This window comes from Ostrinia furnacalis, unplaced genomic scaffold, assembly GCF_004193835.3.
Source record: "Ostrinia furnacalis isolate ACB-3 unplaced genomic scaffold, ASM419383v2 OfSCF6681, whole genome shotgun sequence".
NCBI lineage: Eukaryota > Metazoa > Arthropoda > Insecta > Lepidoptera > Crambidae > Ostrinia > Ostrinia furnacalis.
The window spans coordinates 343,591-368,925 of record NW_021136920.1 but is presented as its reverse complement, the minus strand read 5'-3'; the positions used below and the strand labels follow the sequence as shown (position 1 = coordinate 368,925).

At 39.7% G+C, this 25,335-nt stretch overlaps 2 protein-coding genes across 2 annotated transcripts in view; one reads left to right on the top strand and one right to left on the bottom strand.

Annotated features, from left to right (window-relative positions):
- LOC114362676 (serine/threonine-protein kinase 10-like) overlaps window positions 1-18,413 on the bottom strand; it is a 28,236-nt gene extending 9,823 nt beyond the window's left edge. Inside the window, exons 1-4 of the mRNA XM_028318146.1 lie at window positions 18,223-18,413; window positions 2,801-2,899; window positions 1,790-1,915; window positions 347-520 (exon numbers count right to left, since the gene is read on the bottom strand). Of these exons, the coding sequence (XP_028173947.1) occupies window positions 347-520; window positions 1,790-1,915; window positions 2,801-2,827 (327 nt within the window). The 5' untranslated portion in view covers window positions 2,828-2,899; window positions 18,223-18,413. The remainder of the gene's footprint in view (window positions 1-346; window positions 521-1,789; window positions 1,916-2,800; window positions 2,900-18,222) is intronic.
- An 837-nt stretch (window positions 18,414-19,250) lies between these two features.
- Window positions 19,251-25,335, top strand: part of Tnks (tankyrase) — a 60,446-nt gene continuing 54,361 nt past the window's right edge. Inside the window, exons 1-2 of the mRNA XM_028318137.1 lie at window positions 19,251-19,555; window positions 22,537-22,761. Coding sequence (XP_028173938.1) covers window positions 19,366-19,555; window positions 22,537-22,761 — 415 coding nt within the window. The 5' untranslated portion in view covers window positions 19,251-19,365. The remainder of the gene's footprint in view (window positions 19,556-22,536; window positions 22,762-25,335) is intronic.

Sequence of the window (25,335 nt, the reverse complement as noted above, 5' to 3'; positions counted from 1 at the left end):
CTCACTATACAACACCCCACTCACCCATAGCTTGTGTTGTCTATGAAGTACGCCTCATGTAGTTCCACGACGTTGGGATGCCGGCACTCCGAGAGGATGTCGATCTCCACAGTGAAGTCGGCCAGGTCATCCTCGTTGTCCAACACGCAGAGGATGTCATCCTCACTATACAACACCCCACTCACCCATAGCTTGTGTTGTCTATGAAGTACGCCTCATGTAGTTCCACGACGTTGGGATGCCGGCACTCCGAGAGGATGTCGATCTCCACAGTGAAGTCGGCCAGGTCATCCTCGTTGTCCAACACGCAGAGGATGTCATCCTCACTATACAACACCCCACTCACCCATAGCTTGTTGTCTATGAAGTACGCCTCGTGTAGTTCTACGACGTTGGGATGCCGGCACTCCGAGAGGATGTCGATCTCCACAGTGAAGTCGGCCAGGTCATCCTCGTTGTCCAACACGCACACCTTGGCCGCGGCCAGCTGGCCAGTTGTCTTGTGCTGGGCTTTGTACACCTGGAAAGTAGATAAAATAATAAATGATAAATATCTTGGGACTTACACAGCGCTAGTACCAAACTAAGCAAAATTCTAGTACTATGAGTAAAGGTTCGACCAAACTAACGCGTGCACGATGGCGATGGCGATCAATGCGATTTACATCTGATCGCCATCGCGCACGCAGGCTGCACGCGTCTAGTTAAGATGCCGTGAAACCTTAAAGGTTCGGCCAAACCAATGCGATCACACTCGATCAACCGGCATGCAGCGATGGCGACCAGATTTAAATGCATTGATCGCCATCGCTGCACGCCGGCTGATCTATTCTAATATTCTAGCCTTATTTGAGTTTGTGTAGCCAGGGTCTACAGCTTGACCCAACCAATGAAGGTCAAGTTTGTCTCGAGGGAAAGTTAAACTGTCATTGGACCCGCAACAAAAACTGAATTTACGTGTTTATTTCCAATAAAACTTTAAAACATTGTATTTACTTCAACAGGGTTCTCAACGAGTCTCGTCGCACGAAAGTGAGACATTCCTAGTTTTTATGTTTAATTCCAAATAACTTATAATGGCACGATCGATTAACATGCCATTTCGTCAGCATCATTGTGCCAGGTTATTAAGTGAAAATGTATTTGAATCATAATTAATTACCTATCTTAGAACAAGTATTATGAAACAACGTTAACTCGTATTACTGGGGCGAAAAAGCGCTTTTAAAAAGCCTAATTTTAATAAGAATATTTTTTAATTAAAATTTCCAGTTATCCCCACTGGTGGGGACAAATACGATCCGACCGAGCTAACTGCGCACCTTGCTGGAAGACTGCAGACCTCCTCGCGTACGTCCCGTCAGTACCAGAGCGTCTATGTAACGCCAGGTACGCAGTTAACTTGACCGGGTTGTACATTTTATTATTACAATAAATTCCCAGTTGCCTTTAGCAGATGCAACTACAATTTAGTGAATCAATACCCAGTTTACCCCACATTGAGGCCAAGATGTCAAATAAGCATGAGCGGAGGACACCGACACATGTCAGTAGACTAATTCCCAGTTGCCCCCAATGGGGGCCAGTGGGAAAATGTCAATATTTACCATTCCATCGCAGTTGTCGCGGGTGTAATTGAGCACCTTCCCAGTTGTCCCCAGTGAGGGATATTGCGAATGATTTTGGCTAACATATCCTCAATTTAACGTAAGAAGACTGGGAAATTTTTGTGATCAATCTTCCCAGGTGACTCCAGTGGGGGCCAGTGGGAAAAACATTATTTTCTTACCTTTCCAAAAGCGCCATCGCCGAGCTCCCCTATCATGTCCCAGTGTTCATTGGGGTCGCAGTTGTCGCGGATGTTGTTGAACACCTTCTTCTTTTTCGCGTCATTGCCGCCACCTAGGTGCAGCACCTGCAATCGATAGCAAAATAATATCGTCGTCATCATCATTATCATCATCTCAGCCATAAGACGTCTACTGCTGAACATAGGCCTCCCCCAATGCTTTCCATGTTACCCGGTTGGTAGCGGCCTGCGTCCAGCGCTTTTTTTCTGCTACCTTTATGATGTCGTCGGTCCACCTTGTGGACGTCCCACGCTGCGTTTTCCGGTACGCGGCCTCCACTCCAGAACCTTGCTGCCCCATCGGCCGTCAGTTCTGCGTACTATTTATTTGCCCATTGCCACTTCAGCTTGCTAATCCGTCGGGCTATGTCAGCGACTTTAGTTCGTTTACGGATTTCCTCATTTCTGATTCGATCTCGTAAAGAAACACCGAATAATATCGTCAGTCTTGTGGAATTGTCAAACTTAGTGGCAGTGGACAGGTTATGGTTCATAGAGCTGAGTGTGTTTGGGGCAGAAAAGTAATAGTGACTGAGTTTCTTGCGTTGCTTCTTCACTGGCACATTTATAGCCCCGAAGCAGTGGTAGGGTAACACTGTGACGTGTAAAAGTGCCTTCAGCCTATTTGCAAATAAAATGTGTCGGTGGTGTATCAAAAAGGACAATTTTTATTAGTATTAGGCCCTTTTCAGCGCGCTTACACACGTCCCAAATACAACTTGCCCTACCACCACTTCGGAACAACATATGGGCTGGTGCCGAAAACCAGTGATGGAAGAAACTCAGCATGTATTTCAATTTATGTATAAATAATCATCATTTTAGCCATAGGACGTCCACTGCTGAACACAGGCCTCAATGATTTCCATGTTGACCGGTTGGCAGCGGCCTGCGTCCAGCGCTGTCCTGGTACCTTTATGATGTCGTCGCGATATAGTATAGTAAGCTCACCTTCTTCAGATTGTTGAAGAACGACATGTTGTGTGTTGCGCGCCACCCGGCGCGCGGTGCTCAACCGTCTTTACTCATGGCTGCTGCCCGCTCGACTCTCTGCAACAAACGATATACAACTTTAGATGCTGTAAAAAACTAAAAACTCATAAAACTAATTTACTTTTGTAAGTTCGTTAGTTCGTTTCAGCCGAAAGACGTCCACTGCTGGACAAAGGCCTCCCCCAAGGATTTCCACGAAGACCGATCCTCTTGCATCCGGGCACCTCCCGCGACCTTCACCAGATCGTCGGCCCACCTAGTGGGGGGCTGCTCACGCTACGTCTTCCGGCTCGTGGTTGCCACTCAAGAACTTTCCTGCCCTAGCGGCCATCAGCTCTACGAGCTATGTGCCCAGCTCACTGCCATTTGATTTTAGCGATTCTGCGGGCTATGTCAGTCACTCTGGTTCTCCCACGAATCTCCTCATTTCTGAATCGATCACGCAGGGAAACTATACAGTTATAGAAAAGGGTGGTAAATTTTTACATAGCGATGAAAACAATGTAAGACTAGGATTCCAAAGAACTAGAATCATCCAAATCAGTTTAGTAATTTACATCTGTCCTCATAAACATTAGCGTTTAAGTATAATATTTAGTACCGAAGTATAGAAGTAGTTGATTGATTAATTATTAAACATTTATTAAAACTATCGAAAGTTGTTTACATTAAATTACGTAATTTTACGCTCGGTTTCATTAGGCCTAGCTTATTTTAATATTATTAATACGGATGAAATTAAACATGTTTTAAGTTAAAATTTTCAATATATTATCCGCTAGTGTTAAACAAGTAAAACATATCAACTAACATTACAAAGCTCGCGTTGTGACCACACCCAGTCCGTATATTTCCTTATTTGCTGTTGTGTCTTATGATAACAACAATAAGAGTTATTTTCGTTTGTAATCCACGCTATCTAGGCAAGGACGTCCGCAAGGTTGCTCAAAATGGCGGTATTTAACAAACTAATAAGGATGGGTATAAGAAAACAATTGGAGTGTTACAAACAAATGATAAGAGCTCCTAGTCTAGACAAAAAATATTTATTTTATAAAGTTTTAGTAACTAAATAGCGGCCGCCCGCAACTTCGTACGCATGGACCCCGCTTTACCCCCTTATGGGTTGAATTTTGCAAAATCTTAATGAGCACCTACATTCTAAAAGGAACCACCATGCAAAATTTGAGACTCCTAGCACTTGTAGTTTCTGAGATTACGGGATGAGTGAGACCTTTCGATAAGTATAGATTTTGTGCAACACAAAAAAGGGTCAAAGGATTTTTCCAGTGTTGCAGCACTGGATGCGTTCTACCGGCAGTGGTCAGGTCAAAGCATAAAGTTAATATTCCTTCGGAACCACTAAAACCACGAGCTGTCAAACGAAACCGATTTCGGATGACACTGGATATCATTTGTGTCACGTGTGTCAGCGTCAGGATTATTTCACTGTGTCCGTTTTGTACGATAAATCAATCACTGAACCAGTCATCACGTTTCTGAAGCGCTATTTCTCATAAACATCCACGATTTCACTCATGTAAAATCTGAAAGTATCTCAGAGTTCAGATTTGCAGCGTGCCACTGTTTGCCTCTGAACTGTCAAATAGTTGCATAAAAACGGTTCTGTTTGACGTGACGGCGACGGCATCACGCACCTCTTTTTATCACAGTGTTGCTGCTAGTGACATCTCGCTCGCATAAAATAATATAGATGTAGAGAACGACATAAGTGCCGCGCCGCGATAAGTGGTTATCACACCATTTTATAGATTTTGCCCATACATTTTGACGTCGATAAAGTATATCACGGCGCGCATCCTAGCCCGGCTGGATGCGGTGTCAAATCCTTATTGTAGTCCAAGAGAGATTGTAGTCCACGCAGGCTAAGCCGCGGGCAGAAAGCTAGTCACGAAATTTCTTTCATTCACACACGGTAAACAAGTGGTTATAAATATTTATTTTCGCTACGCGTAGGTGACGGATCATGATCATTCACAAAAATAGCTCTCTTAGAAGACTTGATCAGATGATCATTTGACGTAGATAATAGTCAACAGCGCATAGACTATTAATTTTCGTTTTAAAATAGCACATAATAATAATTTACAATTATATAATATCCGGAGTTTAGCTGTTTATGTGAGTCTTTCAGCGACTTGGCCTGGCCCATTTTTAGTTTGGTGCACGGGCCAAGTCGATTGATTGTATTTTTAAATATTTTTTCTGCCGGCAACTGGGCCCACTCGATTCTAAAGATTTTTATTGATTTGGTGTTCAATTTATTAATAAAACACTGAAGGTGGGCCCAGTTACCGGAAGATATTAAAAAATTCAAACCGGCGACTTGGCCCGTGGACCAAGTTAAAAGTAGGCCAAGTCGTTGGACGACTCGGGTTGTGCTCCGGCAATGGAGACTTAATGACCATGATGATGATTGTTATATTGAAAAGTATGAGTGTACATTTACAATTTAACTAACTTTTATTGACTTAAACAGAATTCATTCAGTTGTCCAGCAAAGCATTTTATCAGTGACACTTCCGCTTACAGCCTGATAGGGACAAAAATAATTGATGACTACTTTGAAATGTTTGGCCAATGTTGGGGAAAATAATGGTATCATTTCTCTGAGAGATATTATGTCACTTAATTGAGAATCTCCTTCACAAAAACTCATAAAACTCATTTATTTTTGCAAATAGGCATTTAAAAAGCACTTTTACACGTCCCAGTGTGTCCCAGTATTAACCCTACCACTGCTTCGGGACAATAAATGGGCCAGTGCTGAGAAGAAGCAGCGCAAGAAACTAAGTAACTGCTTTTTTGAAGTCGGTTAAAAAGTACAGTCAATAGCGCAGGCTATTAATGTTTGTTGCAAGATGGCTCTAATGAACATGACATACGCCCGTATTCACAAACGATACTTGCTTAAGTGACGCAGCAAATCGAATACATAGTGTTGAATAGAGCTCTGTGATTGGTTCGTGTCACCCTGTGAGACCTCATAGTAATGTTTGTGAATACGGGCGATAAAATATATCACAGTATTTAGCTTTATAGAAATGTCATTTGTGACTAATAAGGAGCTTAATTTTTCATTATGAACCTCTTATGTACGGGTCTGACTCACACTTGCCCGGTTTTTTGTAACTATTTTTAATAACTGATCAAGAATTTTATTAAACTGCGTGTGTAATGAGATGATGCAAGATCTTTTAATCGTAGACATAATGCGGTGACGTCATAAGGACAAGTGCAATCGTAGGGAAACATGCAAAACGCGGACTTCTCATCCCCGCGTTAGTCATGATGACATCACCGTTTGTTGGTGACGTGTGGTCTAAGTCATAAAACAGTCAAATGCGAGTTGAAATATACTCAACATCAAATAAACCGCACCTTCCGCGACGCGAACTTTAACGATTTTCTTCTGACACAATCATGGTGCCCCAACAATATTGGTGTTATTTGAAAGCCCAATAAATATCCTTAAAGAAAAACCCATTTAATTTCTTAATAAATGATTAACATATACCATAAATCTGACTTGAAAAAATACCTCACTTTGGGCCCACCTATGGGATCAATTAGACCAATTTTTATGGTTATAAAACCAAATAATGATTTCACGTGTCCTCTTTAACAAATGGATAGCGATTAATCCCAACTTAACAGTTTTATAGCCATAAAAGTTGGCTCTAGCATAACTACCTTTTTTTGAAGAAGTGACTCTGGATCCTTCTAAAGACACATTTTTGGGGTAAAAATCTTTCCTTTAATGAAATTAAGGTTAGAACTAGGCTTTTAAATGGTGCCAATATTGGTGGGAAGTGGGGATGCATACGTTTGAAAATGCTTGTCGCGGGAGGTGCGATTTATTTGATGTCGAGTGTATATTTTCCTCAGCATTTGCTCGCAGATTTGACAGAATTTTGGTCTGAGACAGAAAGACATAATGTCATTCAGAAAATCAGCTGTTGTTCATTCAACAGCTGAGTTCCAGAGACCAATTCATATTGTTTTGTGATGTTTTCACACATGTTAATGTTAATCAATATCTTTATCTTTTTTTATCTCTACCTCTACATCTTTGTCTCCATTCGGAAATCTGTTTACTCCACACTACAAAGTCGGTTTTCCAACAGATATGGCCTGCCCACTGCTACATTTTATTTTAACTCTTCATTGTGGTCTTCTGTCGAATAACCTCGTTCCGGATTTTATAGCATAACAAGATCCCAAGCTGCTAATGTAATAATACTTTCACCGCCCCACACTAAATGCGTAAACGAACATTTTTAACGCACTCGCTCATCGCTTATACCGCAAGAGACAATATCCAATTGAGCCAGCAACGAGGGGCTTGACTTCTAATTGATCCGAGACTCAGATTAATTTGTGAAACTTCGACGTCTTTATTTCGACGCAATAAGAACTAGTTTGGAAGAGCTAGGGGTGGTTAGATAGGATTAGTTGTAGACTTGCAGTGACCCTTTGACCTGGCTGTGTGACTGTTTGACAGCCGCGTGGATTGGTGGTAGCGAACTACTATGCCAGAGGTCGCGGTTTCTATCCACACAAAAAAACAAACATTTGTATGACTTATTTTTATCTGTATTGTTAGTAATTTGGAAATATGAAATGGATTAAGTAACTGACATCACTAGTCGGTTGACGTTGTTTTCAAGAGCTGTCAAAACGATTCCTCCCCTGGTTATTATTATTCTGTCTAATGGCTTCAATGCAATGGTGCGAATTTGAAGCACACTGGTTTTGCCAATGTCGAGTGTTTAGAGAGACACGGTGGACAGTGGTTTTTGTATGGCAAACACATACTATGACGGCAATTTTTCCCCAACTCAAAAAAACTTAATTTACAATGTGATATAATTTGATTTTCAGGGCTACAATTTTGAGTTCATTTAAAGAAGCTGTATCTCGGAATTATTGAACAATGGTGTTAGCCACCCAATTCAAAATCCCATCAATTTACCTATCTTTACTATGGACCTACGTCGACGACTCGTTTCTATTCACAGATGCACAACTTATTCAAATACATACATTCCACACAGAATGTCGTTTATCAACCGGTCTTGGATCCATATTGTGTTAGATTTATTGACATACTAGTTGTAGCTTGCGGATTCGTTCGCGTTTATTCGATAAAAAGTCACCTAACTGATAACAAAGTTGAGCAATGTGTTTTTTTTTCAAGGTAGGGCTTGTTTTATGTCCGCTTGGCTGGCTACCACCATCTTACCTAAGTATGTCGCCATAACAACAATGTTAACAGCATTGTTGTGTTCCGGCAGTTAGAGGTAAGATAGCCAGTTCCTCCATGGTTGAGGATTCCGGGTGAAGCTCGCTTTCACCTTCGGCCTGATCGTTACTTACCATCAGGTGAGATACAGTCCAAGAGCTTCCTCGTTGTGGTTAAAAAAAAAAAAGAATTATTATTTGATATTTCATCAAAATTGGTCGAACTATTTAGGCATATACAAATGTCACAGACAGAGTAACTTTGCCATTTATAACATAGTATAGAATATTGGATACGATATAATTTTGTGTCACACCCACGCGTCGAACGCCGTTACATTCGGCCGAGTTTTTAAAGGGAATTTTTTATGTTGACCACAACTGACAATACAGCAAGCTTGGCCGATGAAGAGATTCACAGGAAAACCAAAATGACCGACATAGTGGCAGTGGGCGGGGCACATAGATTGTAGATCATGGGCCGGAGACGTGGACCGAGGATCTGGTGAATGTCTCGGGAAGTACCTGGATGCGGACAGCGCAGGACCGGTCTTTGTGGAAATTCTTGGGGGAGGAACGAGAGGTGGCAATAGTGATCATCCCTTTACATCAGGTGAGATGCAGGCCAAGAGCTTTCTCGTTGTGGATACGTTAATTACAAAATAAGCTTACTGCTTCTAGTTTCCACTGTTTTAAATTAGCGAACTAGGTCTGATTAATAAAACCATCTCATTAGTTAATTTAAATGCCCAAAACATTAATTTAGACGTTAATGTTGTTTATTTTAATGTTGGGCATTAGAAAACGTGTGTAAGTATTATGACGGACTCTTTTCATCCATTTTCCTAATAACTTTAGCTAATCAAAAATATTAATTTTGTTTACAAACCTATTATGGTAAGCAAAGGAATGGATTAATAAACAAACACACTAAAACATTTCAATTTCCTTCGGGCAATAAAGCACCCAAGGTATTTTCTTAATTCTAAAATATTTTTAGTATCAAAATTCTTTACCGGCTTGGAATTTACGAGGTTTTTGTGTACGGCCCTAGGAATGCGCAGGCGACGCCCCTATGTCTAAATAGATGCTAACTGGACAACGCGAAGTACAGTCGCGAGAAAAAGTGGCTACAATTTATTGATTTTTTTTTATATCTGTAATTTTTTTTTAAATCGCATCACGAATTGCTATAGCCAGGCACTTTCATTTTACAAAATATCTAAGACAATGATTTTGAAGAAGTCAAGTTGTGAAGTGACGTTCTGAAATACATTATGTAAATTATTTAATAACTATAGTAATAAATTGTGCTCACTGTGTTCAATAAAGTCCATTCTATTCTATTCTAATAAAAATAGTATTTGTTTAAATATTAAAAATTAAAAATGTCTTTGCACTTGTCAATTCTAATAATCTTATCATGTGGGTAAATAATGCGAATGTGATAATCACAAACACAAAAACTCATTTCGTCATTTTAAATCTACTTAATTTACAACTTTGAGCTGAATTTTTAATTTATTACATACTACTTACTTATTTAGATTAATGATGATGATGTCACAAACTACTTATTTGTCACTATAATGTATTTATTTCACTATAAGCCTGGGCGCAGACCACCGACATTAATTGGCCGATAGTTGGGTCGGGCTGTTCTTCATACAAATTAAAATCGGGCCCAACTATCGGCCAACTAAAAGTCGGTGGTCTGCGCCTAGGCTTATTGGCCCTTCGTTCTTACGAGATTAAACTAGTTTTTTTTTGCATTAACAAGGCAAAGACATCAAGCATTATACAGCTTTTGAATCTAACATTGGCAAAATTGCGGCCTCCAATACCGTCTATAAAAAAAGAAAAGAAAAGAATAAGCTGTAAAGCCCTTTCTACACAACCAAATGTGTGATCGAGTGTACTAGCGCGTCCCTGCGCAGTGACACGCTTTCCAGCCGACCAGCGCACGTGTTGAAATCTTTATTTGTTATACCCAAAAGGTATTTTGTTTAATTTGGATTTTACGTTAAGATTTTTATTTTTTGAGCTGTGGAACTTTAATGTTCTGGTTCTTTGGAGAAAGTTATCCTCCAATTGTCCTGTTTCAAAAAATACCACTAGATGTCCAACAGTGAACCGTCCCAGCTATGACATTGTCAGGAGGGCGCTGCTATCTATACTGGATTATTAGTTCTGATTTTTGCCACGCTGGACAACCCACCTGTAACGCCCCTGGGTCTGCGGGTGTCTATGGGCGATGGTAATCACTTACCATCAGGTGATCCGTCTGCTCGTTTGCCTCCTATCACATAAAAAAAAAAAAACAACCATATTACAGGAGGGAGGGAGCTACCATTAATACTGGGTTGTCAGTTATAATTTTTTATGCCACGACGTTTTAAAATCGTGGGACTATATCAATGAATTTGTTTTTTTCTCCTTATTTACTCCACTTCACTCCATAAGAAGTATTAGCGGAAGAAACTAAAGTCACATAAATTGTCTTATTAGGCACTGGTCAATAAACAAAGATTTTGTTTAACTGCTTAATGGTCTCGTTAATTGTGCTAGTCATAAAATAACTATTTAGCTGACGGTTTTTTTTTATTACAATAGTCACACTTGTTGTTGAATTTAAAAAGAAACCGATGCGCGATGCCACGGTCAGGTGTGGATGGGTGGCCTTTAGAAATAAGTTTAAACACTTATATTTTTTAATCTTTTCCGTTTTCCGAGTTTCTTGAGCTTCTCAGCACTGCACTGGTCCGTTTATTGTCCCGAAGGAGTTCGTTCGTTCGTTCGTTTCAGCCGAAAGACGTCCACTGCTGGACAAAGGCCTCCCCCAAGGATTTCCACAAAGACCGGTCCTGCGCCGCTTGCATCCAGGTACCTCCCGCGACCTTCACCAGATCGTCGGTCCACCTAGTGGGAGGCCTGCCCACGCTACGTCTTCCGGCTCGTGGTCGCCACTCAAGAACTTTCCTGCCCCAGCGGCCATCAGCTCTTCGAGCTATGTGCCCCGCCCACTGCCACTTGATTTTAGCGATTCTGCGGGCTATGTCAGTCACTCTGGTTCTCCTAACGGATCTCCTCATTTCTGATTCGATCACGCAGGGAAACTCCGAGCATAGCAGTGGTAGGGTTAAAATGATACTGAGACGTTTAAAATTGTCAAAGTAATTATTTGCAAAGAATAGGTACAATAGTTTAGGTGTTGAATTTAGGTAAAATGCTACTATTCTGCTTAACAAAATCAGCATGAAAATGTTGTGTCTAGGAATTCATTACACTATATTTGTGTGCAAATTCTTGCGCTGCTTCTTCTCAGCACTGACCCCTTTATTGTCCCGAAGCAGTAGTAGGGTTAAAGTGATACTGAGACGTGTAATGCGCGCCGTGATAAAATGTTATCAATGATTTTAGACGACAAATGTATGGGCTTATCGCGTAAAATCGATAAAATGGCGTGATAAACGCTTATCGCGTCCATCCTAGGCCTACAGGTAGCAAATACTGTAGTATAATTATTAGCCTAACACCGTACTACATCGACACCGTTAACATTCATTGTAGCTGTTAATTAATCAATTGAATATTAATAAATAACTGTCGACTACACGGGATATGTTTAATTAATTACTATTACTTATTTACTTGCGTGTTGTACAGCCAGCGTTAAATTGTGACACCCAAAGTAGTAAAAAAGTTCGCAACACGTCTTTGTTACAATTGGAATAAAGCTTTTTGGCCACTTTGGGTTATGAAGTACTTGACCCTTCGCTCGTTTAAGCCAAATGACGTCCACTGCTGGACAAAGGCCTCCCCCAAGGATTTCCACAAGACCGGTCCTGCGCTGTTCGCATCCAGCCGCGACCTTCACCAGATCGTCGGTCCATCTAGTATGAGACCTGCCTGTCTACACTACGTCTTCCGGCCCGTGGTCGCCACGCGAGAAGTTATCTGCCCCAACGGCCATCAGCTCTACGAGCTATGTGCCCCGCCCACTGCCACATTATGTTACTACTTTGGTCTGTGCTTTGGTTTTCCTGCGTATGTCACTGTAAAGTTGTGAAATCCGTCAGATTTTAATCTAACCTAACCCACTGTTAAAAGATCTACAATCTCACGCGTTAAATTATAAACTGACGGAGTTTCACGGTGACACATAAATTAGTGTATTTTATAGTGTGTATTACACTACCCGCATCGCACTCGATGATGAGATTATCTCACTTATACTACATATAGAGATAAGCTGCGTATGTGCGAATTACACAAGCACAATGTAAACTATAGTAGAAGTCTCGCATAGAAGCCAGTAGTGGCCTTTAAGGCCTAGTTCAGTAACCGCGTGCGGTTACAATTTGATGCAAATGTACAATGTTTTATCGCTGGGTCCGAACTGAACCAAGTCTAGAAGCAAAGTTACAGATATTTTTTAATAAAAAAAAACCTTTTCTTTAGAGTAGGCGCACATCGTTGATTTTTGTTGGCCGATAGTTGTGCCCGATTTTAATTTGTATCGGCCAAATCGAATCGGCGTAATGTGCGCACTCCCATACATGCCCATACTGATCAACTGCCCGACTAAACTATCGGCCAACGAAAAATCAACGGTGTGCGCATACTTACTTACTCTTAGCCGCCTTCATTATTACACAACATCAACCATGAGTGCACACGTACACTACAATAATGACGCTCGGATCAAACTCCCCGCACCCCGCGCTTCCCTCGGCCAAAAATTGGTGGGGCGCGTCTTCGTTGATGAAACGATCTATAACTCCTCGCGAATCCAAGTGAGGAGCAAAACTACTGAGTATAAATACACTATACAACCACGTCACAGAATTATCAGCTAGATAGCGACTATCTGAAGAATTCGGACGCTTCCTAGGATTGTGGTGTAGGCATTCATGACTTAATTAAATGCCGGATTGCTTATACACGTGAGTATAGTGAAGCGATGGCTGGTTCACACGTCATGTCTGTGAACAGGCGCTGCCTTCGGGGACTGGTCAAGGAAAGATATACCTGACATAAAATATATATGTATCAAAATGCAACAATTAACCTAGAAATTAGCACGGCACTAAATAAATAAATAAATATATTCAAAACTGCCACGCGGTCTCGTGCTAGATGGGCGTCTTAAAGGCCACCTTCTATCAACGGGAGCGCGTGGTAAGTAACTTGCTTCTGAATGTATTGTAATTTCCTACTTTTTTATATTTTTAAACCGGCAGTCAGTGGTGACTGAGTTTGTTGCGGCGCTTCTTCTCAGCACTTGCCAAATGTTTGTCTCGAAGCGCTGGTAGGGCAAGAAAATAATGAGACATGTATAGGCTCCTTAAGAGCATTTGACGATTTTCAAGAACTTATTTAATTAGTCTAAACAAATAAAGAAAATTTTGATTTTGATTTATATAAGTTTTTTACCATTATTGACTGAGTAGTGTTGAATGAAACGTTTCGATCAAAGTCAAAGTCAAAATTTCTTTATTTGTTTAGACTAATAAATAGTTCTTACAAATCGTCATATGCTCTTAAGGAGCCTCTACATGTCTCATAATCTTTTTACCCTACCAGCGCTTCGAGACCAACATTTGGCAAGTGCTGAGAAGAAGCGCCGCAACAAACTCAGTCACCACTGTCTGCCGGTTAATATAAATAAATAGAAATAGTAGTAGTAGGTACATTCGATTCAGGAGCAGTTCACTGAATTTACCATGCATTCTTGTATGGTGTATCATAAGAATGGGTATACATCGATCGACTATGGCATAAGATTGTGATGGCGCAAGTACACTATCCGAGACGTAATAGTATGGACAGCATCTCGGTTATTTTTTCCTTCCCTCACGCGTGTATCGCCCATACTTCTGTGTTTCGTCTCGGTAAATTTTTCGCAGTGTACTTGCGCCATGAGACGTAAGTATTTCGCTCGTCATAAATAAGTGATGAATGGATGCAGCTACCAACCAGTCATTATGCAAGTCAATGGGGAGGCCTATATTCAGCAGTGGACGTCCTGTGGCTGAAATGATGATGATGATATCAGATTTAAACATAACTCAAGTTCATGAATCAATATTGTTGCGTCCATCTATTTTCAGAGTTCTGAAAAAACTACTGAACCAATTCATGGAATTTTGGGACCACATGGAAGTTACCCTTTCAAACAATATAAGGATTTTTCATATCGATCCAGCCTTCTATTGAGTAATCGGGAAATATACAAAAAAGGATACGACAGATTAAGAACTTCCTTCTTTGTTTAAGTTGGTTAAAAAGCTAGTACAGTAAAGTCAGCGTCAAATAAATATTTCGTGACACCCAGTGGCCAAAAACTTGATAACACACAACCTTATTCCAATTGCAATAAAGACGTTTTGGCTACTTTGGGTGTCACGAACTATTTGACGGACTGTACAGTACTAAGAGCTTATTAAAAACTACAGAATAATAAAAGTTATCTCACACAATGTTTTTGTGGGAATGTAAGAGATAAACACGTTTTTTGAGTGCAGACAAGTTATCTGATATCAAAGATAAATGATATCTCAAACGACGTGTATGTCAGTTTTCACACTAAATAATAAAGATTTAGTAGAGTACTAGCTTTTGCCCGCGGCTTCGCCCGCGTGGGATTTTGTCTGTCACAGGAAAACTTTATCGCGCGCGTCCCTGTTTTAAAAACCGGGATAAAAACTATCCTATGTCCTTTCCCGGGACTCAAACTATCTCTATGCCAAATTTCATCAAAATCGCTTCAGTGGTTTAGGCATGAAAGAGAGACAGACAGACAGAGTTTCGCATTTATAATATTAGTAAGTAAGTATGTATAGTAAGTATAGATTGTGGATTTTGAAGAGGCCTGACGTTTTCAAAATCAAATCATCATCGTCATCATTTCAGCCATATGACGTCCACTGCTGAACATAGGCCTCCCCCAATGACTTCCACATCGCACGGTTGGTAGCGGCCTGCATCCAGCGCCTTCCTGCTACCTTTATCAGGTCGTCGGTCCACTCAAAACAAAAAAGTGCTACGAGTATTTTTTACGAAATTATGTTAGTACATCCTTCCTATCCCTGTTTACTTATCATAAACAAATGTCCTCTAGATTGTCTGGGAGAGATCGCTTTATAAAGATAAGATCGCCTAAGCGACTGAGTTATGCCGTGTCTTTTGTTGTATATTTCTTTCTTTTTCTTTTCTTGTGTTGTGTATCGATTTATCTATTCTACATCTCTCTCATACATACATAAATGAGGAAATCCGTAAAACAGACAGATTAGCAAGCTGAAGTGGCAATGGGCTGGGCACTTAGTACGCACTACGCAGGCCGCTGCCCGCTACCAATCGATCAACGTGGAAAGCATTGGGGGAGGCCTATGTTCAGCAGTAGACGTCCTATGACTGAAATGATGATGATGATGATGATGACATCTCTCTCTCCCTCTTTTTGTCGTAATTCAATAAACCATCTATCTATTTATTTTAAACTTCATATTACCGTACTGGTTACCAAACAGGAATGCTACCGTACCAGTTGAGCTGGCCAAATTAACGGCAATTAGGACTAATTATTGAATTAGTCCACAGCTCGTCAGTCATTGTCACCTGTTACATTATTTAACGAATGCATTCAGTGAATCCAAAAACTTTATTTTACGTTCTACGCTTCACTGATCGTGCACTGATGGCGCCCTGAGTCAATATTGACTTTCTCTTTAGCTGCGGGATGTCCACCCACAAGGTGGACCGACGACATCATAAAGGTAGCAGCAGTCCTGGATCTGTCAATAGGCCGTATAGGCTGCGGCCTAGGGGCGGCAGATTTCAGATGACGCTTACTCGATTTCAGAAGATAAAAGTTAAATAAAGATCTAACCCCACCCTAGCCTACGGGCGGCAAAACTGTAAATCCGCCACTGGGTACCTAGCAGGAAGGCAGGACGCAGTCCGCTACCAACCGGGCAACATGATAAGCAATCGGGGAGGCCTATGTGTAGTGGACGTCCTATGGCTGAAATGATGATGATGATGTGATTTATGTTAAAATTTATGGGTTTTGTTTTCACTTGATAAAACTGCGTCAGGTAAGACTCGAACCCACGATCTTGACACAAAGACTACTTTAACCATTGCCCCATGGATGGACAAATTTTTTATTTAACTTTTGGCATTAAATGTATTTATTTACACTGGAAACATAAAACTATCAGAGGATGCCACAGTAACGTAACACTCGAGGTGATGTTATAATTAATATTCCGCATAATTAATAAATCGACTCAAAAATGTATAGCAAAAAGATATACTTGACCCACTTATTCGAATAACTTAATACATTTCTATACAACCTTGAAATATTTGGTAACGTAATCAGGATGTTAATGAGTCAAAGCAAATTTTATTCGTGTGTACAAATTCAGTTATCACTCGATGGTTGGAACCGGTTTCTGCGAAGCGTTAGAATGTAGTGTGTTATAAATTGAATACATTAAGTTTTTATTTATTGACAGGGTCATAACTCTACAATATAAAAAATTGGTAAGGAGTACAGGAGACAGTAAATACTGGACAAAAAGAGCTGCATTGTCATATGTCATTACTTACAAATCGTCAAAATATTTTGCTCTTAGTTATAGGCTGTCCTACCATCACTTAGGGATAACATACCAGCTGGAGTTGAGAATAGAAATGCAGTCTGAGAAGTGGGCTAAAGTTAGCTATTTTTGAAAAAAATAAAATTATACTTTAAATTAAAATCTAACAAGGGATTTTATTCAAGAAATTACTTTATTATGTCTAAGCAATTATTTGTACAAGGCATAAGATTTATGCAGGAATACTTGAAATCTATATTAAAATATCTATAATAATCCAGTCAATTTAATCTTTTCTCAAGTAAAGTGATTTTATTGAGAAATAAGAAAACTTTAAATTATAAACCCAGCTCTAATGGCAACAAACCACAAAACTGATGATTAATGTTAACTAAAAGTAATATTAACTGTATTATAATGATTTTCGAAATAAACGCTGGCTTTATTACTATACCAGCAAAATGTATTGGTCAATAACAGCATAGACAGCCAATGTCTCAATATATAATGTTTTCCAATTAATATTAAACACGTTTTGCAAAATTTTAACGTTTAGCAATAATAAATTAGTAATTGTGTAATATTGATCAGTAATAGGTTAATACAGGTCGACAAGAGCAACGGAAATACACTCAAATTCTTTATTGCATTCGTACAATATAACGGTCAATTTAAATTAAAGGTTTTGTGATATGGGTGCATTTTTTTTTCCACGGGTTAATGAATGTAAATATTAATAATAATAAATGGTATCTAATATTATGATGGTTCTGTGTTTCTTCAATGATGATTACTGATTTTTAGTAAAATATGTTTAAACATTACACTGGCAAGCCAATGTACCCATGTATAGTTGAGGAAATATGACTAAAATTCCATACAAAATGACTCATAACATGTATGAAATATTACATGTTTCATAAACAGAACAAACATCATAAAATTCATCCATTGAGTAATCCTGGAGTATCTTTGTTCATCATTAGGTAAACACATGAATAAATTACCAAAATTATTATAGTAAGTCATCACTTTCAGGTAAACATTGGAAGGAAAAACGTGAAGAGCACTATACCTTATAAAAATACGTGCTCGATCAACCACTGAAGGCAATACTCGTCAACAAATTGTCATTCTAAGCACACTGCAATCCAAAGGCGAAACTCTAGCACACTGTACCATTTCACTTGGAAGGCATTGCGAGAAACTACTAATTAAATTACGAGTTAAAGCCAATGTTTGTCCGGACAGTGACGCGCGACATCCCACAAGTGTACACTGGGCAATGGGCTAGCTAGACACGACACCCGGCCTCGAAATGCCTTACAAAAAACTTGTTCTCTCAACTCACCTACTGATCTACAGAATGGAGCTTCCGGCGCTAAACAAATAGACAACAGACACACATTACACTAATCTTTAAATCCGTAATGCAATTAGCGCAAACCTGTAAGATATCTCGTTAATATTACTAAAATATTCGATAGGTGAAAGGAGACATACCTTTGCAAAATCTTGTATTCAAAATCAAAACACTAATCTGGCCAGTCCGTCTATGGTGAATTATCACTATAACACTGTATAAATTGTCCACAAATTGTCAGTAACACAAATATATTGTCACACACGCGATTATTGAAAACGGCACAGTATGCGGCGGATATGCGCTAACCCGTGAAAGACGCCATTTTGATTTCGTCAACTAACGGGTATAGACAACATAGACGTGCGACGTTTCGTTTCATGCAGCTGATATGTTGGTTTATTTAATTTTTTAATTCTAAAAGAGAAGGAAAGAAAAAGTAATGAAAGATATTCCATGAAAATGCTTTGCAAAAAAAAATGCCTACAGTAATTTAACTGCTAAGTACAATAACTGTAAGCACAATATATTTTCAAGGCTCTATGTTGCATATTTTTTAATTCCCTAGACATATAAACTTCAACAACGCTGAAAAGAATAATAATTTGTCTATGATAACTGGATTACCATAGAACAAAATAAATCTTGTTTTAGGTAACTTTCCCATATTACGAATAAAGGTACTGATTGGTTTTGTCATGGAGGAAAAAAGTGTAAAACCATCACGTCTAATAATATTATACAAATTAATTAAGATTTTGTGATTTCAACAGTGCTGGGGGATAAGTTAGGGTGTAGCGTAGTGTGTCATAAAAGACTGTATTGATCAGTTGAGGTTCAACATTCAAATTGAAATTGTTTATTGTATGTATGTCACATTTATTACATTTCAGAACTTTTAAACTGTTGGTATTATTGTTTTTTTTAGTTATATGGCACGCATTCGGTCGTTCGTGCGTGGAGTTTTGATGGTCATAGCCGAGCCCATTTATAGCTTAGGGCTCAGTAACATTGAAATGGTTGCTAATTAAGAGGTTTGCTACTCGTCGTCCCTGGATCTCAATGTAGGATAAATAAAAAAGAATAATTAATAACCCTACACGGGCCCCATACACCACGGGGTAATAATATTAGGGAGAAATAATTCTGAGTCGGCAACACCGTATCTGTCAAAAATCCGAAAGCAGCTGTGCATATACGTGTGTTTTCATACAATAATTTATCGAAAATGGCATTTTAGGTCACAATAAACAATCCAATTAAATGTGAAACGCGATTCAAAGATGTCGAGCCGCCGTTCGATACTCGGTTCAGCTCTGGACGCGCTGCCTGCGCCGTCGGATCCTCTCCGAGAGTTGTTCGAAGCTTGCAAAACTGGGGACGCACCTCGTGTGAAGAAGCTTGTAACTCCTCAAACCGTGAATGCTAGAGACACTGCTGGCAGGAAATCTACTCCTCTACACTTCGCTGCAGGTGCGTGCCTAAGTTTCGACCCTCAACTCATTAGAATAAGAATAAAAATTTGCAAGTGAAAGGTGTGTTTTGAGCCAGGAAGTTATAAATTTTGGCTATTGCATAATTGGCTACGGTGTAGGTTTGTTAGTTCGTGCTTTATCTGTTTTTGTTCGCGGTGAAGTGGCTTTGTAATAATTGTGTACTTGATTGTTGAATTTTAATTGGTTTTTGTTTAATACTTGCTCATTACATAGACAGTTTATTTTGTTGTTAATGATGAGTATAGATAAGTACGGATGGGCTTTGTTTTATCATTTCTCAGTATTAATACATAAATCCTATCAATTAGATTAAGTTATAAACAATTAACTATACAAGGGCAAAACAGGAGTTATTTTTTGCCTCAGTATGTAATCTTTAAAGATGTAAATATTGTATAATGTAAAATTCGCGGTTTGCTTACATTATAATAATATGCATGCTGTGGTTATTGTTTGTGTGGGAGCAGTTCGCTAGAGAGAGGCCTTTGGCTTAATTTTTATTGTTGCGTTTAATACTGTATCATGTTGATAGCCCAATAAATAAATCTCAGGTGTCTGTAAACATTGTTATTGTTAGATTTATGCCCGTTTTCACCATCAATCCCTAATTTTTAAGTGACCCTCTTTGAAAACAAAATTCCTATATTATGAGTTACTATAGGGATCACTTAAAAAATAGGGATTGATGGTGAAAACAGGCATTAGTTTTGCTGTCTGTCAGGCACTAGTTTTGCTGTCTGTCAGGCACTAGTTTATGAATCCGTGACCTTACTAGCTCTACATTATTACTACAATTCACTCCATCAGTGTTAATAAAATGTATGAGTTAATAAACTAAAAGTATTCACAATTTAACGGTGACATACAGGATGTTCCAAAATTAGTATTCACACTGACACTGAAGACATAAAAAAACCTAAATATCCATAGAAAAGTATTTAGATATAACCAATTTTATGGTTTATGGTTTTAGATATTTATTTTTCTAAAAGAATACAATTATATTCACTTATAAGAAAAATACAGAATACACTTTATAATAAATAAGCAGCAAGTGCACGCAACAGACAAGCTCGTTTCATTTATGTATTAAATGAAACTAGGTACAGAAAATAATGAAGTTAAAATAAAATAATAACAAACCGCTCAAATGCTATATTTTTTCAAATTCAAGTGTAGTTTTATTCTTAACCTACCCACACTGCAACTACAAAACCAGCAACCTGCTTGGCTTCCATTACGTAACGCTCAACAGTTGCTATGTGACCGGTTTTTTTTTTTTTTCCTACATTACAAGTAATAAAAACGCGAGAATGTGAATGAATGAATGTGCTCGTACAATGAACCAGATTGATTTTTTTTTTTTTTTTTTTTCACGAGAATTCTAAAAAGTGTTTTGTAATGTAGTGCTTTAATTTCTTTTTAAACGAGAAAAAAGATTGCGTATTTTTTATATCATTTGGCAGCCCGTTAAATAGTTGTGCCCCCTCGTACATTATATTTTTCTTGCCATAATTGGTTCTGGGTGACGGTAATTGAATATCGTAAGGTCTTCTTAAGGAACGCTTTTGTGATTGTGATTTTGTTATAAATGATAGTTGTGTGTGAATAGTTTTTCTTAATATTTTGTGTACAAGTAAACATGTATTAAATTTATACATTTGAGCTATTGACATTAAGCCGGTTTTCCTATAGACTTCTGTTGTTGGTGTTAAGTAGGGAAATTGGAACAGTAGTTTTATAATTTTGTTTTGCGATGTTTGTAGTTTTTTCAAGTTCGTTTTGGGAGCGCTACCGTAAACTTCGATCAAATAATCCAGGTGGGGTTTCACTAAGGAGTTGTATATAGTGTACCGAACAGACATGGGGAAGCAGCGAACGTTGCCACGGAGAATAGACATAAGGGATGTTAATTTAGAACGAGTTTTTTCGATGTGAGGTTTCCAGGTGAGGCGGTTGTCAAGCGTAAGACCCAGATATTTCTCAGATTTTACTTGGTTTAATGGTTCGTTGTTGATGGTTAACGGATCAAAATGGGAGATTTGCTTATTTTTGGCGCTAAATATTATGTAATTGGTCTTGGCTATATTTAGAGTTAATAAGTTACACTGAAACCAACCAAACAAAGCGTCTAAGTCTTTTTGTGCTGCTTGCGCCGTAGAAACAATATCATCTCCAAAGTAAAACAAACAAGTGTCATCGGCATACAGAGAAACATCACCGCATAGACCCAGATCGCCAATACCGTTTACATAAATAAGGAACAATAGTGGCCCCAGAATAGATCCCTGCGGAACACCATATATGATTGATTCTGCTGAACTCTGCATATTATCGATCCTAACAATCTGGTATCTATTTGTGAGATAGGACTGGAGCATTTTATGTACCATTCCCTTAACGCCGATCGATTCCAATTTTTGTAATAGTAATTTGTGACTTATCGTATCGAACGCCTTCTTAAGATCGATGAATATACCAAGGGCAATCTTTTTGTGGTCGATTTCCGTTTTAATTCTAGTTGTAAGATCTATACATGCGGACAGGGTATTGGATTTTGGACGAAAACCGTATTGCTTACTAAAGAGAAAATTAATGGAATTCAGGTATCGTTCCAGTTGTGTGTAAATAACCTTCTCAAACACTTTAGATATAACAGGCAATACAGATATGGGCCTGTAGTTGCCTGCATCAGTGCAATTTTAGTTATTAATGTCATAGAAAAGTTTTAGGAGTTTTGAAATATGACTGATATTAGTTATTTTAAACAATGGACTTATAGACATTTGCCTCTGGTGTCAGTGTGACGTGCTAATTTTGGGACACCTGTATGCATCAATACATGTGATGTTGAGAGTAGATGTAGTCTAGGCCTATACACTCTTGCCTTGAAGAGATGCTTGTGAAATGATCACATCAATTACTTCACACTAATGGCTTTCAAAACATTTTTTCCAGGATACGGTCGCAGAGAAGTCGTAGAGATCCTCATAGCAGCAGGCGCAGCACTCCAAGCGAGAGACGACGGCGGCTTGCAGCCGTTACACAACGCTTGCAGCTTCGGCCACGCCGACGTCGTCCGTGCCTTGCTGTCAGCCGGAGCGGCGCCGGCGGCGAGGGACAACTGGGGGTACACGCCGCTGCATGAGGCCGCTGCTAAGGGAAAGGTCGACGTCTGTATTGGTAAGTGATAGTTCCACGGGAGTTATGGGCGCCTGGTACTTCTATAGGCGATCAATGAGATTGGTCAGGTCTACTATAGGTCGCTAACTGGTAGAAACAGGATCCTAGGGTCATCTTAGCTACTCCTTACAAGGTATGGACGCCTGGTACTTCTATAGGCGATCTGTGAGATGATCAGTCTACTATCGGACGATAGCTGGTGGAAATATGATCCTAGGGTCATATTAGCTACTCCTTACAGGGTATAGATGACCCACGCTGAACTGTCCCACCAAACTCAATGACAGGGGGGCGCTACCATCGTTCAACTATATGGTTTCCGACATGGCAAAAATCGGAACCAGCGATCCGGTATTGACGGTGGCGCCCCACTGTCAATGTCAGGGGTAGGACAGTTCAGTATTTTGGAACTATATGGGCGCCTGGTACTTCAATGGTCACAAGGTGAAGAATGTTCTAGGTCACTCTAGCAGTGGCCTACTGCTGGAAATACACTCGCGAGCAAAACTATGGAATCACTTACATGAAGTTGTTTCCACGCGAACTTGTGTACTAACGAATTTGTTAGTAACAAAAAAAGTGGCACCATTTTAAAGATTAAACTTTTATCTTTAAATTGATACCAAATTCATTTAAATCACACCAGTATTTAAAAAGATATCCCGGCTGATGTGAAGAAGTAACGAAAAAGACATGTATGAACTGTTTGATACGTCACGAGTTGCGGCCTATTTACCCCCTATAAATGCACGCGTTTTTAGATTTTTACTTTCACACGTTGATTCATACACATCTCCGCTTCTTTTGACACTTTACCTGGGATTCTACACCTTCAGAAGCAGCACAAATCGTTGACTATTGCAAGAAAGGCTCAGCCAGCGGGCTGTCGCACGTCAGCGCCACATAAGCCAGTCCTGGGTTTCGAAAGTTTCAAGACGCTTTCGGGAGACTAGTGGCTTTATCCCGAGACCAAGTTCTGAACAGCGCCGGTGCACATCGCAGAGGGAAGACCGTTTTTTCATGTCAACCTCTCTATGAAATCGTCATTTGACTGGAATCGATGTCCATCAAGAGCTCAGAAATGTTCGTAAGATAGCTGTTAGCGAGTGGACAGTTCGTCTAAGATATAAGCAATAGAATTTGACTCCAAAAAGGCCTGCCACAGGCTCGAAACTGACGGCAGGTCACCGATAAGCACCCTTTCAATTTGCTCGTACACATCTCGATGGGAAGGCGAGTAATGGAGGCGAGTTCTGTTCTCCGATGAATGCAAACTGTGTTTGCAGGGCAGCAGTCGAAGAGGTCGGGTTTATAGGCGGCCTGAGGAGCGATTTGTGCAGTGCTGGTTCGCTGAAACAGTGGCTTATGGGGGTGGCTTGCTCGACTTAACATCGAGATGTGTACGAGCAAATTGAAAGCGTGCTTATCGGTGACCTGCCGTCAGTTTCGAGCCTGTGGCAGGCCTTTTTGGAGTTAAATTCTATTGCTTATGTCTTAGACAAACTGTCTACTCGCTAACAGCTATCCTACGAACATTTCTGAGCTCTTACTGGACGTCGATTCCAGTCAAATGACGATTTCATAGAGAGGTTGACATGAAAAAACGGTCTTCCCTCTGCGATGTGCGCCGGCGCTGTTCAGAACTTGGTCTCGGGATAAAGCCACCAGTCTCCCGAAAGCGTCTTAAAACTTTCGAAACCCAGGACTGGCTTATGTGGCGCTGACGTGCGACAGCCCGCTGGCTGAGCCCTTCTTGCAATAGTGCAACGATTTGTGCTGCTTCTGAAGGTGTAGAATCCCAGGTAAAATGTCAAAATAAGCGGAGATGTGTATGAATCAACGTGTGAAAGCAAAAATCCGACAACGCGTGCTTTTATAGGGGGTAAATAGGCCGCAACTCGCGACGTATCAAACAGTTCATACATCTCTTTTTCGTTACTTCTTCACATCAGCCGGGATATCTTTTTAAATACTGGTGTGATTTAAATGAATTTGGTATCAATTTAAAGATAAAAGTTTAATCTTTAAAATGGTGCCACTTTTTTTGTTCCTAACAAATTCGTTAGTACACAAGATCGCGTGGAAACAACTTCATGTAAGTGATTCCATACTTTTGCTCGCGAGTGTAGTATCTATAGTGTCTCGAAAGAGCTCCTATCAGGATATGTTCTCCTGGTACTTCTGCCGTTGATAAGTATGTATGTAATGTAAGTATGTACCAAGGATCAGTGGTAGCTCTGTACGAGCTATGGGCGTCTGGTACTTCTATAGGCAATGTGTGAGATGATCAGGTCTACTATCGGGCGCTAGCTGGTGGAAACAGGATCCTAGGGTCATCTAAGCTACTCCTTACAAGGTATAGGCGCCTGGTACTTCAATCGTCAAACCACCAAGATGAAGAATGTTCTAGTTTACTCTAGCAGTAGCCTTCTGCTGGAAATAGTATAAAGCTGCTGGAAGTAGGATATAAGGTAATGTCAGCTACTCCTCTGTAATTATAGGCGCCTCGTATTACTTGGATCGACGATTTAAATTATATCTAAATAGATAAAATAGATTCCACATGATCGAATC